Source organism: Halictus rubicundus, chromosome 15 (assembly GCF_050948215.1).
Source record: "Halictus rubicundus isolate RS-2024b chromosome 15, iyHalRubi1_principal, whole genome shotgun sequence".
Lineage (NCBI taxonomy): Eukaryota > Metazoa > Arthropoda > Insecta > Hymenoptera > Halictidae > Halictus > Halictus rubicundus.
In genome coordinates this window covers 10,275,362-10,294,831 of record NC_135163.1, presented here as the reverse complement: position 1 = coordinate 10,294,831, position 19,470 = coordinate 10,275,362, and the positions used below count along the sequence as shown (strand labels likewise).

General features: G+C 43.1%; 1 protein-coding gene across 1 annotated transcript; it reads right to left on the bottom strand.

Annotated features, from left to right (window-relative positions):
* Positions 1–1,738: 1,738 nt before the first annotated feature.
* On the bottom strand, positions 1,739–19,429 carry Fbxo11 (F-box protein 11). Its single transcript, XM_076800986.1, has 8 exons — positions 18,808–19,429; positions 17,370–17,708; positions 16,503–17,291; positions 15,416–16,268; positions 15,119–15,339; positions 14,810–15,028; positions 14,477–14,684; positions 1,739–14,141 (listed from the first exon to the last, which is right to left on the bottom strand). The coding sequence occupies exons 1-8, from the start codon at positions 18,902–18,904 to the stop codon at positions 14,012–14,014; spliced, it is 2,856 nt and encodes a 951-aa protein (XP_076657101.1). The 5' UTR covers positions 18,905–19,429; the 3' UTR covers positions 1,739–14,011.
* Between the last annotated feature and the right edge of the window lie 41 nt (positions 19,430–19,470).

The window sequence follows — 19,470 nt, the reverse complement described above, 5'->3', positions numbered from 1 at the left end:
TCCTCCAGGATCGTACGACCCCTCCGAAACTGGCCTAACTGTTTAGGAAGATGCATTTCGAGAGCGAAAAGCCGTTCCGCTTGCTGCCAGACCTGCTTAACCTTCGTCTGCTCTTTGTTTTCCACGTTCGATTCTCGGGCTGCTTGTCCAAATGACCCATTTAGTATTTTATATTGGGTCATTTTTGTTTGGGATTGCCAGAGGGAGTTTTAGCAATTTGTTTGTACGTGTCGGGTCGGGGCAAATGGATTTGTATCGTTTTTGTTGACAGTTTTCGATTCTAGAGTTGCTTGGCGAAATGACCCATTTCAGTGTCTATTTTGGTCCAGTTTTATTTGTTCGTTCGTTCGAACCCCATTCGGCAATTAGGAGGTCATTTTAATTGCTCGGTGGTTCTGGTACTCGCTGTTGGTTGCCTTGAAAAATTGGGATAGGAAAAGTTGTTCGATTCGCAGGTGGACGTGCTTAACCTTCGTCTGTCCCCCAGTTTCTCATAATGCTGGAGCTACTGGACCAGTCGCGGTGACCCATTTTTAATTTTTCGTTTCGCCGTTTGTCAATTCGCGAGGGTGCTTTTTAGGGGAAACTGCTGAACGAGTTTATGCCTCTCCGCTACACGAATAGTTGTCTTGTAATTTTCACGAGAATTTGCGACGCAGTCTCTTTAACCGCGTGGTAATTATAGCTTCAATAATTCCGTGTTATTGATTTATTTAATATAGATTTTTCAACAATCCTGCTTCTTTCAATATTTATCTCGCGGGAAAGGTACCGGACACGTACTACTCGATTTAGATACATTCGTGCATGCATGTTTTCAATAATTAAGAATGCTTGACATATGTAACATGAAATCTCGATTTTACAATTAGACCATTCGTTAATCGGCGATTATTTTTAGCGTACTAAATATTTCACTCGCTGAAAGCGTAAATGCGGCAGATAGAGTACCATTTAATACCAGCAAACAGTATTTCCAACATTCCGTGATCATTTCCAGGATCGAGGGGTGGCTTATAGTTTATAATTATTACGGAGGTAGCGAGGTAATTGTTAGATCCGTTCAATGGACAATATTTCGGAGTCTTTTCGACGGACCATAAGGTTGGGGAGCAGCTCGAATCTCCCAAAGAATTGTCCTGGAGTCACGCCAATAAACTTTCTCCATTGTGGAAATACCGAGTGTGATTCTAGTCGATAATTTTCCGTAGCCAGACTCCACGGTCGGAACGTACACAGTGTTCGAGCAATGGTGGAGCTCCGGGGCCGTGTTCTACTCACCTTAAAGATAAAAGGAAGTGTCACATTCAATCTCCGTAAACAATGAACGTCTGTATGCCGACAGGGGTGAAAAAAAGGTGTCCAGACTCACGTGTACACTCGCCCTATTCATTACCGCGTCACCGTGCTGCGCTCTTAAAACGCGTCTATTTCAGGAACACCCTGTAGAGAATCCCTTTTCCGCTCGTCGGGGACCGTGTGTGGCTAAAGTGACAAACTCTCTCCCTGTTAATAACGACACTGTATTTCGAGCAGCTATATTCCGAGTCTTTAGCGCGCGAATCGTTTCCTCGGCTAATGAAAAATCGTTGCACAATTCTTTTTATTCGATCAGCTGGCAAATCTTTACGAAACTTTCCGGGATTATTTGTATTATACGTTTGAAAATTCAAGTTTGCCGGACGTACACAATCTGGGAGCCCTGGACGGTGTGCGGCGAAAGTGACAAACTCTCTCCTGTTAATAATGACAGTATATTTGAAATAGTAATGTTTACAACATACAATTGCGACGTTACTACAGTATTTATTTACTTATTCATTTTTTTGTCTTATTTTTCGTTTAAGGTAATTGATAATGTCTCGCAAAGGTCACACTCATCACATCACGTTCGATCCATCCTCGGCCACAAATCTTTTTCACACTTGCTCTCTCTCTCTCTCGCTCTCGCTCTCTCTCTCTCGGCTCACTTTCAAAAATTAAACGAAAAATGCACGGATCTCTCGCGAGCCGGGACCACGTCTAATCGCATTACTAACGTGTCGAAAAATAAACAATGGCGAAAATGTACAGTTTAACGGATGTCCGGAGTTTTCCTTCCCTTTCTCTCTCTCTTTCGCTCTGTCTCTCCGTCTCCGTCTCTTTAATTGTTGATTAAAGGGTTGTCTTGGGAGAAGGGGTTGTTTATAACCGAACAACAGGACCGGAAATGAATTTCATACAATCGATATTGTCATGTTGGCGTCTGTAAATTCTATAACGTTGTTTGTGATGGGCGAAACCGGGCCCACCGGAAATATCGGGTCCCATGGACTCCTTGAATCTCTCTCTCTCTCTCACTCACTCACACACACACACACACACACGCACACACCCTCACTCGTGTTCTCAAGCCGATCATTATATTTCGACTCATTTTCTACTCCATCCTTTCTTTCTTTCTCTCTCTCTCTCTCTCTCTCGCTCGCGTGTGCGTTCCACGTGAACAATGAGCGACGAGAACACGACTCAGCCGTCACCGTCGAACCACGCGCGTTCGACCCAATTCTCTTCTTTTCGTTTCGCGCTTTGCTTTTTCTTTTTCTTTTTTTTTGTTGTTTATTCTTGTTTGTCAACACGATTTTTCTTTTCTCGTTGAGCCGTCTAGCGACGGCCACGCGTCCCTCCCGCTTATGCTTTTAAACGTACTGTGACCTATGGGCTATGGCACTTGGTGCAACTAGTTTTTTTCGGATTCCTTGGATACTGCTCTTACGCTTGTAAGGTACTTAATCGTTATCGTTACTGTTATTTATAATGTATGTATATTCATATTTATATATATATGTATATGTATATATATTTATATATATACATAAATCTATGCCTTGCATTTATATATATATATATATGTATATATACCTATATGACACATGGTAATTCGTGCGTTTCAGTATGGTACAGGCGTGCGCAAGGTGACACAGTCAATTTACTTTCGCGAGCTTGCGGGACGAGACGGTTTCTTTGATCGGAAAGCTTCGTCCCAGGGACGAACACCTCGAGAGGAAGCTCTTGAATATTTTCTCCGGCTTTGGAGCAGTCGCGAATTTTACTAGTCTCGAAAGAGAACCCTTCTGGATGTTACTCATCGGACTGCGGATCGTTATGCGAATTTTTCGGGCCGCTTCTTTTCGCTAACCGATACTTATCGCGCTAAGAACTTTCTCCGGAATAAAACGAAGGGACCAGAGTCGAAGAAACTAGAGTCATTTATCCACTGCCGGACGTCATTTGGTCGTCGGTGAAACGACTAATCGTAGTCGTTCCGTTTTCCACGGGACTGTTTGCCTACAAAAATGAACCCTCTCTCTTCCGACGCGAAGTATAAAAACTCGCACAAACACCGCAGTCTGCCTATCGTTGAAAACGATCAACCCTAATCCTCTCGCGCTTCGCGAGCGAATCGCTCTTCTCGAACCTCGTGCACGTTCGTCGCCGAACACTTGTGTTGCACAGTTCGAAACGAAAATATTGTTGCTTGACGTACGGTATCGGGTAAAAGACATTCCGGCTGGAGTTGAAAGACAGGTACCCCGACGAGCCTAGAGTTCGCATATCTCTTAGAAAATACGGGAGGACGATCGATCGAGCGCCGTTCGCCGATTTTCGGTGCGTGTCGTAGTAAAACAAGTTCGATCCCGACAACTAAAGTACGATTACAGGTGCTTCTTCGAGCGGTATCAAAAAGAACGCATCGGGCCGACCCGTGTCGCTCGATCGACGACGTCCCTTTTGATCTTTCAGCGATGAACGAGCGTCGAGGAACGCGCTCGCCGAGTCGAAAGTGTCGATAGGGCCGACGACACGCGAGTTTTCGCGAGGATCGCAACGGGAACTCGCATTTGTCCGTTCGGCGATCCGTATCGGAAACCGATATCCTGTCCACCGTGGCCAGCGGGATCGACGGATCCCTCCGGATCTGACCCCCGGGATCTCGCGGGACGAGCTTCTGGAAAAATAAAGTTGACTGCGTCGCCTTGGATGGAACGTCGATCGCCCTCGATCGTCGTGATAGCTCCTCGCGATCGGCTTACGGGCTAGGATTCTATGATACAATGATACAATCGACACCGCGGGAAACCTTGCTCGGAAAAACGATCGTGCGAGACTAACATCTCTCTTCGTCGAGGAATGCGCAGAACACGCGGCTCTTTTGCTCGCAGCGAACAATGCGTACAGTCTACAGTCTATACAATCCGAAATCGAAAATCAAAGGACGTTTCTCTCTCTCTCTCTCTCTCTCTCCCTCTCTCTCTCTGTCTGTAGGCCGTTCGTTCTTCTCGGGGTTGAAACGGTTCCGAAAGCAACGCGCGACTCGCGGGAAAACGGAACAAATGTCACCGACCACGAGACGGAAGAAGCAAGTGTGACGACGTCATCGAATTTTCTGCTCGGAGATCTCAAGCTGCTTTCGAGTTTGCTCCGGTTTCGGTTGAACTCAGGGTTTCGTAATATATAATTTAAAGTGATGTGAAGAATCGAAACCGTTATCAGAACCATGTTCAACCCCTGGAATCGGACACTTTCGGCTCCGAGTGTTCTTCCGGCCGGCATTTCGCGGCTCTCGCGATCTCCCTCTTCGTCTCTTCTTCTTGAAACGTCGCTACACAGTCTTACGATCTAGGAAATCACGTGGAAAGGGTTGATCGGATCTCGTAGAAAAGTTGTGATCGATTACTCTCGCTCCTCTCTCTCTCTCCCTCTTCTGGTTTCGATTCGGTCGCGTGATCGTTCAAAAACGTGGAGAGAGATCGAGCTCGCCTCGCGAAGGGAAAAAGATTTTCTGAACGGAGTCCGGAGATGAGATCCTTGAAGAAATTCAAAACTAGTACTGAAAAATCGAAAAGCCTCGGATCCCATCCCTGGGCCCTTCTTTTCTCGAAGAAAGCGAGAAGCGTGCTTCCGTCTCGGTATAGTTTAAAGCGTGACGTATTTACAGGTAGCTTATTGTACAGGTTTTCGCGATCGTACGGCCTCGTGAGAAATAAAGATAATTTTTCAACTTTTTCTCTCTCTCTCTTTGTTTCATCAACCCCTCCTCCCTTTTCTCGTTCTCGCAGACGCAGTCTGTCTCGTTAACCCTCTGCGAGCCAATTCTTCCCCGTGTCTGCGCGAACAATGTCCGACGCGGATCGAGTTCGGAAAACGCTCACTCGAGAACCGTGCGATAAACGGATATTGTTTATTCTTTATCCAGCAAAGCTGCTGCCATGGAAGATGAGAGTTTACTTAGAGATTCGGGCTATAAAAATCGGAGTTTCGTAAGAACATCCACGGTCCGGTTGTCAACGTTAGGGGAAATATATAATGTGCGTAGATCGTTATAGATTTATGTCGGTACGATCATTTTCCGTAAAGCCGCCTCTGGCGAAAAGTGTTCGATCGAACGAAACTATCCGGCGCAAAAATGATTCACGCGTTTGACGCGGAAAGTCTTTTAACCCCTCGGCGTTTCAACGGCTTCGCCTAATTGCTCGTCTTCAGTCGTTGACTTATACTGTTAGCTATTTAGTGGACTCTAATAGCGACGCTTCCGCTAGAGCTGCTCAACTGTAATTTATTTTCAAATGAAAGAGAAAACGGACGCGTCCAGACGTAACCGCAAGAAACAGAAGAGCACTGCTGTGATAATAATAATTTTCTGTTGCCGTCTTGTTTGTTCGAGCTATTGGAAGCGTTGATCGAACACTCTGCGCCAGGGGTAGCAGGCCCGAGATACAAAAACGGCGAACTTATCGGATTAGACTCTTAACTATAAGCAACTCCGTCGTATCCTCTTGTACCATATGAAAATACAGTGTAAGGCTGCGTTTATGTTTCCCATCTGCGAGATTGCAACTCAACTCCGCCCGGCTTGCTGCCTTAACACTTTGACTGCCGGACTCATAAAGATTTTATGGCGTCGAAGCTTTCTTTCCTTTTCCTTTCCCTTCGTCCTGGCAACCGGGGATAACGAGTTAACTCGTCGTTTATATTCGAGAATATGCAACGATAATCTGCGATCCGCCCGAACACTTTTTTCCCGTCCGATCGTTAAGACCACGAATTTTTAGAATGCGTTTGCAAACGCGAGAAAACATTTGCCAAATAAATTCTTTCCTCGTGCTGGTCTTTTTGTTTTAGGGGAGAAAATTAGTCGTGGACGCGAGAAGAATGAAGCCCAGTTTTCTATTCTCCGTTTTAGCTGTCTGGGATCTTGAGTACGTCCAATAAATTCGTTCGGTTTAATGGCTTATTATACGGATCAATTTTTATGAGCCACTTGGCAATCAAAGTATTATACTCCGCGGAGTGCAACGTGCCCATAATATTTCACATCACTGTCGAGGGTGCCTCGAAAGTGTTTTGAAGATGTGCAACTACTATATTTTATAAATGAAAAATCAAATCGATCGATCAAAATTCATCCAAAGTTCTGTCATCCCTTTGTGACCAAATGATCCCATTATATCGCGGTTATGCAGCTTTTTTCGATAATATTTTTTCGAAAAAAGAATTGAATTGTAGAGGCTTTACGAATGTTCAAACGCTATGCGAAAAAGTGACGCTGTATGTTGTCGTTATGTCGGCAGTGGCGGATTTATATGGCGACAAATTTTTGGAAAAATATCAAAGGCACAAGTCACGACAATAGAAACAAACGAAGATGTTAACCTACGTCCCCCCATATCTGAAAAATAGGTTGAACAAAGTTAGGGTAGTACTACTGATTTTGTGCTTTGTGCTATTGATACAGCTATGGGGAGAGAGCGTAACGGGGATCTAGCGAGGAGGGAGTTGACCCTTTAAGGAGAGGTGAAGAGGTAGCCCCTAAGTGGCGGAAGCATAAATCCGCTACTGTCTGTCGGCCGTTTGAAAATATTCTATTCTACTTTCGGACGAGTCCTGCATTCAAGAATAAAATTTGAGGTCGCGTATGCGAGTCACTGTGTATCGGGTGGACACCGCTGCAATGTATACTAGAACGTTTAGGTGTACGTGTTTTAAGGCCATGGCGTACGCGATCGTTCCTCCGTGTTGGAAGCAGTGTCGCCAGATCAAGACTTTGCGCCCCCCACTCCGACTTCCCCTTCTACCGTGCTGTTCCCCTAACTTTTTCCCCTCATCTGGCGACACTGGTCGAAAGGAGAAGCTGCGGCTCCGAAAAAGAAGACTGCTTTTCATTTTTGTTCTCGCAAGGTTCGCGGGGCTCTCTCCTATTTACAATGATCGTATAATTTCTTAACTGTTACAACTTCCATCCGTGGACAAGCATACTGTACATCGTAGTATAAGCTACGTGGTGCGATAGAGAGCTGTTTAACAATAATCTCTTGTGATTCCTCATCGACGTGGACGCGACCGATATTATTCTTCGCTGTACAACAACGCTTCGCTGTGCGTCGCACGAGAATCCTGAACGGAACACGAATATCGTTTCACGGAAAACAAGAAAAAAAGATTAATAATTGAGGGAATAAGGCTGGACGTTCTCGGGTTCGTGGGAATGATCGAATCGTATAACAACGAAGCGAACCAAAAACGAAAACATATCGTAGCATCACGAGCGATACAAGGATACGAAAAAAATAAAAAATAAAAGTTACAATTTGTAATAATATATATATTTTTTTTTCTTAATAATAGTATAATCAATATGTTTTGTTTTTATATATATATATATTTATGTATAATTATATATATATAATAATAATATATATATATAATAGGCAAATTAATATGTACAGAATACGTTGTGGTATTAGTTTTTTTTCGCGGGCACGTGGATCCGCTCTTTCTTTCCCTCCTTTCGTCTGCACGTGGCTCGTGTGCTGTTCCTTTTCACTACTTTACGAATATTTTAAAAGGACCGTCTCTAGACTTATCTAATTCTAGCTATGCTCCACCGCAAAAACAAAAAAAAAAGAAAAAGAGTTGAATCCGAGAGAACTATGGCAACTAACGTAATAAATGGCAAGTTCGTTGCTGACGGGAAAAAAAAGAGAATCGGTGCGAGACGTTCTCGTGACGCGAATGGAATGAAACGATGAGTAAAAAAAGAGGGTTGGGGGGTGGCGGGGGGCGAGGCGAGGGGTTGGGGTGGGGGGTGATTGTTTGCGATTTGGGAAAGAAAAGAGAATGCTGTCAAGAGGAACACGAAGTGACGAAGAGGAAACAATCGACGCGGGAAAGATGCATCCCGAATGAACAATAAAAAATACAACTAACGACGAGGAGTGTGACGAACATCGAAAACACTCTGCGCTCGCGGATAACACTCTGACGGCCGCATAGTTCACGCCGAGAACCTCGCATACTCGCTCGCGCGCGTTTCCGTACGCCCGTAGGCTAATTTTTTCCGCTGCGGTATATAGCATAATCGTAGCATAGTTGGCGAGAGAAACATCGAAATCGTTCAACCCACGACTGCCGAGGCGGAGTCCCGTAAATTCGTTATTCGAATAATCGTGAAACAGAAAATCGATGAAATTCTATTTATTCGCAAAACGGTTTCTGGCAAAGTTGAAAAGAAAATCTGTCCGCGTCCAATTGCATTGGAAGTTATGTTTCAGAGATTTTGAATGCAGTAAGCCACTCAAGTCTGTCGCAGATAAAGTTTCAACGGCGCCATGAATTTCACTTTATGCTGGCTAGCAGGAATACAATGTGAAAGATACCGTATCGGAGTCCGCCTGGGCAGTCAGGGGTTCGGCACTATGATACAATCTTAATTTTAGTCGCAATCAACGTTTTAAACGCGCTAAAGGCCGTCAAAGCGTCGAGCCCGAGCGAAACGAGAATATACACACACCGGATACGCGATACACGACGACGACGCGAACGAACGAAGCGTGAAGAGGAAAGAACAGAAGTAAGGAAAACAAACTCTAAAACGTAATATAGATTGCAACGTAATTAAATAAAGAATCGGGAGACACGCGGCGTCTCTCTCTCTCTCTCTCTCTCTCTCTCTCTCTTTCTGTGCTACGCGACAACTTCGATAGAGACATATTCATTCATGTACGATCGCGGATACTCGGATGGTGTGCCCGTTTCTGGTTTGTTGAAAATCATACGACTAAATATACGGTTCTTGCGCGCCAAGCTTTTCCCTTTTAAACAAACGCGAAATGCATGATTTATCCTCGCCATACTAAGTTCGTGTGAAACCTTGACATTGCTGCTGTTCTTTACATTATAAAAGTAAATGTCTCTGTTATTTACCGATTGTGAGAGAACTTGATAAATTGTGTGCACGTGTATTGACAAATTTTCCTACAAAGTCGCTTCTGTAGGAAATCGCAAGGCCATTGATATTTTTTCTTGTTACGTTAAATAATTTTTGGCTACATATTCTTTTTCTTTTGATAAAAATACGAATTTCGTGATCTATCACACAGTCCCCTTCGCGTACAATTTATGATCTCTAGAGTGGTATAATTTAGACTGTCATTTTGTTTACAGATTTAATTCTAAACAGACAGAGAACATGCAGATAGATATGGGTCGTATATTAGTAGCGCTACAAATAATTAAAAATACAATTCAGTCTATTACCCTCTGCCTAAACAAGTGTGTCACAGTACGAAGACCTTATACCACACGTTTAAATGATTTCGTGTCGAACGATTGCACGGTCCAACGTTCACAATATCTGAAACACGCAGCACGTAACTAATTAAAGCTATTTTCCATACGAAGAAAATCCAATGACCTCACAATCACATTAGAAATACAACCTGAATTTTTGTCAATACCTATAAAACAGTAACAACCTCAAAATCATTTAAGTTTAACACCTGAAACATCAGTTCACTTGGTGTACGAAGCGGACTTAATATTGTTTCTTTACAGAACGATGAGTATGGCGAGGGTTGGAAGAGTGAACAATCGGTAAACAGACCGCGAATCGTTTCTGCTGTTTCCTAGACACTGGTATTTTGTTTCCTTTCGATTATTGTACGGGAACGAACCCCCGTCCAGAAAATTGTTGGCCGACCTTTCCTTTTGCACACAACATGAATGCGGGGCAACATGAATTCAAACAAAACACAACAGACCTCTATTGCCGATCAAAGCTTACAACTAAACACATTCAACAAAACCGGGGAACCATTGATAATCGTACCGCAGCCGACACAATCGAGTGTCGTTTCTCAAATCTATTTCACGATTTTTATAATCACATACTTTCATGTTGCGCAGTTTTTCGAATCAGTATTTCGTGTCCAAGGATTTTCGAACTCTAAATTAATTCAGAAAGTGAAAAACATTTAACACGGCTGCGGCAAGGATCAACGTCCGCCGAATACGAATTATTCAACACGCTTTGAAAACCGTGAGAGGATAGTGATCACAGAAAAACGTTCGTTCCTCCTTTCGGCTTCCGAAATTATCCATCGACTCTCGTCGTTTACACAGAAAACTGAATATAGAAATAGGAGAGACGAAAAAAAAGACACTTACTAAAAAGAACACAAAAATAAAAAGCGCCACAAAAATTATCGCAATAGTCTCATCTTATAATTTCACTTTCCGGTTAGTTACAATAAACATATTCAACAATTCGTCAACAATACTCGAGAAAGTATATATAAAAAAAAATAATAGATTAGAAGCACGAAGAAAAAACGATCGACAAATAAATTTTGCTAATCATAATTACAACGTGTTTAGAGAGCGCGCGCGCGAAAGGACTTCCGGTTTTCGTTCGCCTGACAACTTCTACGAAGTCATCCCTTTCTTTTTCTTCTATTGATTCTATTTTCTTCTGTTCTAAGTTTCAAACGAGACGTACGAACAAGAAAAGAAGTACAAAAAAATGGACGAACCGGAGAGTATAATTTGTGAGGTGGAGGGCGAATTGTTATAACAAAAAAAAAACAACAACGGAGCGCAGTTAAGAGTAAACAAACATCTCGCTCGGAGAACGCGAAGAATGATCGCATTCCCGTTCTCATGATCTCTGTGCGTGCCACGCGACCTGAGAAATGCCTTTGGCCATGCCATATGATCTCTGTGTGTCTCGTTCTCTCAGTGCGCATATATAACGTGTGTTAAACAATTCTATATAGTTACACTATATATATGATACGACACTGCGGTGTAACAATACTACGGACTTTAGGTCGGTAATCGCGATCAAAGGCAATTCTCACCGTTCACCCGCTCTGCAGAAGAAACAGCGAAAAAAAAAATAGAGAAACGTAAATACAGAGACAAGAGAAACAACAATCATTTACAAAAGTACACGACACGTACAAATACACGATCGATGAATTCACGAGAGAGAGATTGATTTTCGTTTGCTTTCATTCAGTTTTTCGGAACAACATTTTCCTTTTTTTTATTTTTTCTCCTTTTTCGCCCTGTTGCGCGCGATCGACGATCTTCCTATTATACCAATCAGACGATCGTCAACCTAACCGCACGTATCGCAAACGTTCGTGTCTCGTTTCAAATGGATGCGGGGCCGCGCTTCTAAAATTATCGCTAATAGGCGCTGCTTCGTTCATTTTGCGTTTTCTCTTTCTCTTTTCATTTTCTTGTCCGTTTTCGCGACGACGACGCGACGCCGCGCCGCGCCGATACACAATTACAATAATACGATTAGACTTCTTCTTTTGTTTACCGCTAACGTAACAATTCAAAAAAGTTGGATTACTTTTGTTAAAAATTCGAGATTACTTTGTTTTTTTTCTCAGAAAAACTGTTCCTCAGCGACAGAATATATCGGTTTCCGGTTTCCGCTTTCCGTTCCCTTTCTTTCCTTCTTTCTCGCATTTCTTTTTTGTATTTTTTTTTTTCGTTTTGTATCGTTTTAAATATTTTTCGCTTTTCTCACTGGTATACACCGACCGCACGTGATTAATCGTGTAAATACTCCATGAAGATTCGAAAGATTTTCATTCCCGATTAGAACTGTTGTCTTTCTCAGTATTATTATATATGCACTTTTCCCCACCCCCCGGTACGGCGATTAGGGCCATCACTATTCACAATGCGCAGGATACAATCGAAGAACTGTATACATGAATGCGCGCACGCGTGTGCTACATAGGTACACTCTTATACAATAGAAAAACGAGAAAAGAAAAAGAAGCAAAAGAAAGAAAAGGATTACTTCGAATCGCGTTATAGACGTTTCGTTTGCTTCGCGTTCCATTTTGATTATTTTCTTTTCCCCCCGGTTGCGTGTGAATTTTACAATATCACATTTTTTAGACATCTGTTCCAGCATGTCGTTCATTGGATGTCGTCTCCGTCTCGCATCTCTGGTATTCCCCGTTATTCTCGAACATCTTCTCCTTTATCCACGATCGTTCCCGTTTTCACCGTTGATTCTCGCATGCGTGTCTATTCACCGAAGTCGCACACTCTCTCTCTCTCTCTCTCTCTCTCTCTCTCTCTCTCTCTCTCTCTCTCTCCCCCTTTCACACGCTCTCTCTCTCACACACGCTCACTCTCTCTCTCTCGTTCACACGATTCCTCTTGCAATTGTCTCCGTCGATCTGTTCTCGAGAGACCGGTCGTTCGCCACCCTGCAACTCCATCGTTCGTAAATACACAATGCGCACTCGTTCCCCGTGATCGATTTCTATTCTCGTACGCTGCGATTACACTGGCTAGTTTTTCTGTCCGTCTTGTTGTTTATTTTTGTTTTAAACATTTCCTTTTTTGTTTTCTTTTAAAAAAAGTCTCGAGCGAGGAAACATTATTCCGCGACAACACGTCTCGCGCGGTCGTGTCGTCGGTGTCTCCGTGGTTTAATTCACCGCTTGATCGCATTTATTTAATTACGATATACACAATTTACATTCGCGACACTGTGTTTTATATCGTATGGGCTTAAACATTAAACTTCATTTTTTCATTCTTCTTGGATATTTTTTTTTTTGTTTGTTTAAATTGATATTTTTCGTTTTACGATCAATGCTGTCGCATTGCACGAGCGTCCCTTTAAATTCTTTGCTTAAAGACAGTTTATTATTACTTTTTTTTGTTTTCTTTCGTTTCTCGTTCGTTCAGTATTAAAACGTCTGACGACCGTCGCGTGTTCTCCTTTACCAAACGTATACACAGGTGTCCCTTTTGTTTCGGATTTGCTTCTGTTTTCGTTTACTTCTTTTCGTATCCTACACGGACTCGCACTGCACTCTTTCGTTTTATTTTCTTCTTGTTTTGTTCTTTTTTTTTTTTTTAAAGTGCGAACTTAAATGACGGACCCCGAAAGTTGGAGATTCCGGTTTTTTGTGTTATTATCGCGTACTCTCGTGTTTTGTTCCGTTTCGTTTTCGTCGCTTCGGTTAACACGTTTAAATACATTTGACGATACAATCGTTAGGGTTTTTTTTCGTTTTACAGAGGAAGTCCCGTGGTGATTTTTTTCGTTTTTGTCACTTGATTTTTAAACGTCGATGGCTCGCTTCGTTGCGGAGTTCTTTATTACGTGATTCACGGGAAAATCGAAGATACGGTTTCCTACATTCGGATAATACTTGCGGTTGCGTTGGAAAAGATCGGATCTTCATTCATTGATTACCTTATTTAGCAACGAACATCCGTCTTCCGTTAAAGTACACGTCGAGATGGGACACTAATTTATTAATAAAAAATATAATATCTCTTAATGACGATGATCCACGGGCTCATATAAACTGATGTGATAAATGATGGATTTTGACCACCGCGATGATGGTGACGATTACGATGGCGATGACGATGACAGTGAGGTGGATGGTCAAATGGTAATAGAAATAACGATGATAATAATGATGATGGTGATAACGATGATGATGAAATTGCCGTTAATTGAAACATGTTAACAATAACTATAGCTTTGAAAAAAGAATATAACAATCACAACGGGGACGCGAAGGAACAAGTGCCATAATAAAGAACTCAGCAACAAATTACTCCGTGTTTTGCAATGTGTTGGACTTACAGGCTGTCTCAGTGTCGTTTGATTGTTTTATTTAGTTTAGGTTAGTTCCTAGTTGACCATAAGCGTGTGCGACTCCATCGGTGCTGCACTGTCGTACAACGTGTCTGTGTCCTGTGTAGGCTCACCCTGAAGTTGACACTGATTACTTAATGTTCCAGCACCACAGTCACAAAAGAATCTGAAAAAAGTTAATCAATTAGAAACAAGTCCAATAAATCTGTAAACACAGACAAATTTCCCAACAAAAATAAACGTGGTGTCTGTTGCTCTTCTGTGATCATCCTAACTATTCTTGCTTCGTTAATCTTTGTATTGTATTCACCTAACTGACTCCTTGTTAATATAAAATAATATATTTTGAAATTAGCGCACAATAGGTAAGAAAGAAAAACATACATACTCTACGTGTGTATATATCATACGAATACAACATATAAATACGAATTTGAAAATTGTAGAAAATGTTAGTCATCATGCTCTGTTTATGTAACATTAATTGTTGCAATAACTCACCGATCGTGTCTGATAAATTCTACATCGTGTCCAGCGTGACAAGTTTTTATACAGTTCACACAAATTGCGTTGCGATCTGTCGTGTTGCATGTCTGGCAGCGGTAGAAATCGTGCATAGGGAAGGAAGTGTACGACGAAATTTTGTATAAACATTGGCCGTTACCCACTGCTTTCTCAACTGCATCTTGATTATTAAATATCTTATTGCCTGGAACAACGAGAGAAATTAAATTTTAGAAATTAATACGAACTAAATGTAACGAAGGAGAGGCGTGTCAGAGTGCATTTGTGTGCACTTAAGGATCAGAGTTGGTAGAAAATAAAAATACGAACCTCTAGTCGTCGGTTGAACTCCGCTCGCTAAGCAAAGACCACCGAATCTATTATTGAAAATTTGATTAAATTCTAGCGTGGCGGTCGCGTTGTTTGTAATCTCAACGCCGGCAGCCAATCCATCGAAGATTCGATTTCTCCTCAGTACAGGATGAGACTGTGTAGAAATAAGCACTCCTGCTTGCGCGTTACGAAATATATCATTCTCTTCGAGCACACCTGTCCAAAACGAAAGAAACAAACAATCACAACAATCTCGTGAACCTTTCACGCAAGAACCAGAGAATAAAAGTGAAAACAGAAACATACCTTTACCACCATTAAATATACAAATACCACCGTCTCGTCCATCGAATATCTTGTTCCTTTTTAACGTAGGGTTGCTATCGGTTTTAATCCACACCCCCGCCATCGCGTTATCAAAAATCTCATTTTGTTCGAGTAAACCTAATCCGCTATTATACACAAGAACGCCACCGTTCTGTCCGCCCCATATCTTATTCCCACGTATCACTGGATTGCTTCCAGTCCTGCAGCATTATAGAAACACAGTTAAACTCGCGAGAACCAACGGTTGGTATGCACCCAACAGAGACCCTATCTTACCTTATTTGTACTCCCGAATACAAATGATTGAAAATATCATTGTCTTCTAATTTACCGTGTCCATTGTCATAAAAATAAACGCCGACTTGTTTCCCACTATGGATACGGTTCCTTCTGAGCACCGGCGTAGACCCGGTGGTTATCCATACACCTGCCAATGTGTTGGCATACACCTCGTTCTCCTCGATCAGACCTTGTCCCTTCTCGTGCACGTATATCCCGCCGTGCTGGCCGTGATGTATCTTATTGTGTCGGACAATGGGATCGGAGTTCGTTCTGATTTGGATGCCGGCTAGGGCATTCCCATAAATATTATTGTGTTCTATCAAGCCTCGTCCCTCGCCGAATATGTATACGCCCCCTTGATGACCATTGTAGATCTCGTTCCTGCGTATGGTCGGATTCGAGTTCGAGGTGATCCAAACGCCAGCGAAGTTGTTCGAATGGATCTTGTTGTCGATGAATTGACCTAAACCGTTCTCGTGCACGTAGATCCCGCCTGTCTGCCCGTGGTGGATCTCGCAGTGCACCACCGTCGGATTAGCACCAGCCTTCACTTCGAAACCGGCTATCCGATTGTTGTGAATGTCGTTGGCCTCGAAGTACCCGAGACCATTGTCAAATGTGAATATGCCGACGTCCCTTCCGTGGTGGATGTGGTTCCTCCGCATGATCGGATTCGCATAATTCTTCACCCAGATGCCGGCCAACGCGTTTCTCGAGATCTCGTTGTCCTCGTACGTCCCTTGCGCGTAGTCCGTCACGTAAAGTCCAACGTTCTCGCAATCCGATATGTCACAATTCTTCACCACGGGATTCGCTCCTACGCCCGACACGCAAACAGCTGCTCCAACTGCCGAGAATGAAAATATATTAACAATCGTGTATACTCAAAATTATTAATTAGGCTGCGAAAGGTGTATGCAAATAACGAAGTCTCGAAGCTTGATCAAATTACATTGAAAGCTTGAAATTTCGCAGTCTAAACATTGCTACAAAAGTAATTTGTACAGTTTTCGACAAATACTTGGTATGTTTTATGACTCGAGAAATTGAAGAGCTTCCTTAGAACTTTCTAATAACTTACCAACACTTGAACTCCTAATAATGCAATGGTCCACCGTGGGACTGCAGTTTTCGCCGACCTCTAAACAGTAATGTTTATGATGCGGCACCGTACTGGTAACGTCTGGGGTGAACTTTAACGTGAGATGACCGGCGTAAGCTCGTTTCGCTCCTTCTACGAACATAACTGTAGATTCGCTTTCTCGCTCGAGTATAACCGATTCCGCCACGTTCCCGGGCGCTGCACCTATCAATGCAACGTCGCTGTCTATTACGAGAAATTCGCCCCTGTATATACCAGCGTGTAAGAAAACTAAATGTTGAGGTGCTCCCTCCTCCGATTGAGAATTGCTGCCACAGCAATTCCCCTGGCTGGTTGTGCTTGTGCTATTGTTCGACGAAGAACCGCTATTGCTTCTATATTCGTCTACATAGTCTAACGCTGCCTGAACAGTATTAAAGTATGGCAAATTCCGTCCCTTGAACTTCAGATCCTGAAATCCTGGCCTAACGTGCACTCCTCTGTATAATTGTCTAAAGCTCTCCTTCCATGGATTGTGGTAATCCGACTCGTCCGGAGACACGAACTCGAATTTACACGGTGCAGGATTAAATAGTGGTAAGTCGTACTCGTAGACCTGCTGGTACAGGGACTTCCACAGTTCAGTGTCGTTTGCGATTGCTTGAAAACGTCTGCAAACTTGAGAAACTCTACACAGATCTTGTTCCATTAGATAATTAAATATAGTGAGCAGCACTTCGTCCGGTAACTCGTACTGAAGGTAATGTGCGGCGGCATTTGTGTTTGTACCTACAAAACCGATTAATGGCAGGTTAAGAAACTGTTCAGCAATGTCTGTGACGCGTATTGGATTTCAAGTAACTGTACCGTCTGTGGATAATGAACATGTCCGCCTAGGTCGTTTTCTGGCTGGTAAGGAGGAAGAACCTAAAGTTGCTCCAACACTACTGCCACCCGAGGGGGGTAACGCAGAGCTGGTACCGGGTGCTGGATCCGGATGAGGTGGACTTTTACGCCTTAAGTCGTAAGGGGAAGAATGTGAATGCGACGGGGAAGGTGATGGTGCTGCAACACCGGAAACACTCGGGGAAGATCCTCTTCCACCGCTTCCACCCCCACCTCCACCTCCTCCTCCTCCTCCTCCTCCAACTCCACCACCAGGAGGTATCTGATTCGATGCTGAACATGGCAAATCGCATGGCTCGGCTGCAAAAATTAAAATAATTGCAACCAACGTGTAAAGCATCTTTTGAATCTGCATATTCGAATGATTGAACCTTTAACAATATTAAAATTCTAGTAAATTATTGCAGTTGTCGAATTAGCCACTTAAGAGGCTATAAATAAAACAAAAACAAACATCTGTCAAATATACAGAGTACTAATTACAAGCTACAGCACGTAACGAAAGTTTACATATGGGAATCAACGTATAAAGGGAATGAAAAAGTATAAACAGAAGATAAACCGTGTGTAAGGGGTGCTAACAAGGAAATTAGAGCATATTCTCATTATCCATTCAATGTACATATGTGCACAATAAATTATCAAACTATATTTCAAAAAGGTAGAAGTCTCATAATCACATTTTCAAAGGAACAGTGGCAGTTGCAGTTGCATCTCCAATGCACAGAAAGTGATTTGGGAAAGTGGAGCATTATACTAATTTAACACAAAGTCTATAGCTGGTAGAATATCAGATTGAAAAGTGCATCATGTCCCCGAGATCGTGGGCCGATCGTTTTTCCGAATCACGGCGAGGACTCGTCGCGGTTTATGGTCCCGCAGCTGGTTGTTTAATAAATCGGAATTACACGAAAAGAAAAGAAAAGAAAAGAGAAGAAAAGAAAAAAAGAATAAGGGAGGTGGGGTGAGGAGTATAGACTTTGAGCCGACATTCCACGGTAAAAATTGACAATCGCGAAGTGTATGCGATACGGTGATCGATGTCCCCGAAAGAAAGAAGGGCTGGTGCAAGTGCGGCGAGACCGTGAAGAAACGTCATCGCGTTCGCGTTTTTCGGGCATCCCGGACCGCGAGAAAATCATCCGAGAGAAGAGACGTGGGCAGCGTAAGGTTCAACTGTCGCCTCTGTCTTGCTCTCTCTCTACGCGATGTCCGGAATGGTAAACGAAAAACACGAGTAACGGCGAGGAAGGATGTCGGTCGGTCGGGAGTATCATAGAGAATCAAACGGAATCGGTCTAAGCCCGTGAAATAACGAACTAGGTGAAGGGAAAAGAAAAATAGCCGAGAGACGACAGGTGAGCAGTGAACCGAGGGTCTGGATGCAGGGCTCTCTTACCCGAGGTGGTTCTCGAAGGCAGAGGGATCCTGTTCGCGCCTTTTCTCCGGGATCTTCGCACGTAGTGGCGCGACGATGTAAACGAGGCGCTTGGCATTTTTAACGTGCTTCCCGACGAAAATTATGCGAGAAACGGGTGAAACAACTAAACACTAAACAATGGCGACACTTCCACCGAGCCCAGCGGCCATCTTCTCATTGACGGTAGGACTGCCGACTGGTGCCAGACCGCCAATCGGATGAATTTCTGCTCTTCCCCTCTTTCCGCACCGACCACCCTACTACCCTGCCCGAAAGCGATCCTTTTCTTACTCGCTCTCACTTGCCTGCTACCCCCTCGCACCGATCCCCTCTTCCGCAGCGGATCGCGACACAAGCGACCAACATCAGTATGGAGTTACGGCACCGAGTACTTCAACCATAGGCAACTATTCTTACTGAGGCGAAACTCTGCCGTTTTTCAGTAGACCCCTCGTGAATATAGCCTCATGACTCTACGTTTAACTGCACATGCGCACACGAGTTTATACAAGCATGAACATAGCTCCGAAATTACGTACTATGTAGTTGGCTTCGAAGTTATTAGCGACGGAAATATTTCTTATATAAGTTGTTTTAAATGTTTATAAGCATTTAGTTACGTATAAATAAATAAAATCAAAT

What these genes read in the sequence shown, in the direction of transcription:
- Fbxo11 (XM_076800986.1), bottom strand. Translation starts at nt 18,904, where the DNA reads ATGCCAAGCGCCTCGTTTACATCGTCGCGCCACTACGTGCGAAGATCC. An exon ending in ATGTTCATTATCCACAGACG is followed by an intron (nt 17,292 to 17,369) that starts GTACAGTTACTT and finishes TCGGTTTTGTAG; the next exon opens with GTACAAACACAAATGCCGCC. An exon ending in GAATTTATCAGACACGATCG is followed by an intron (nt 14,142 to 14,476) that starts GTGAGTTATTGC and finishes AACTTTTTTCAG; the next exon opens with ATTCTTTTGTGACTGTGGTG.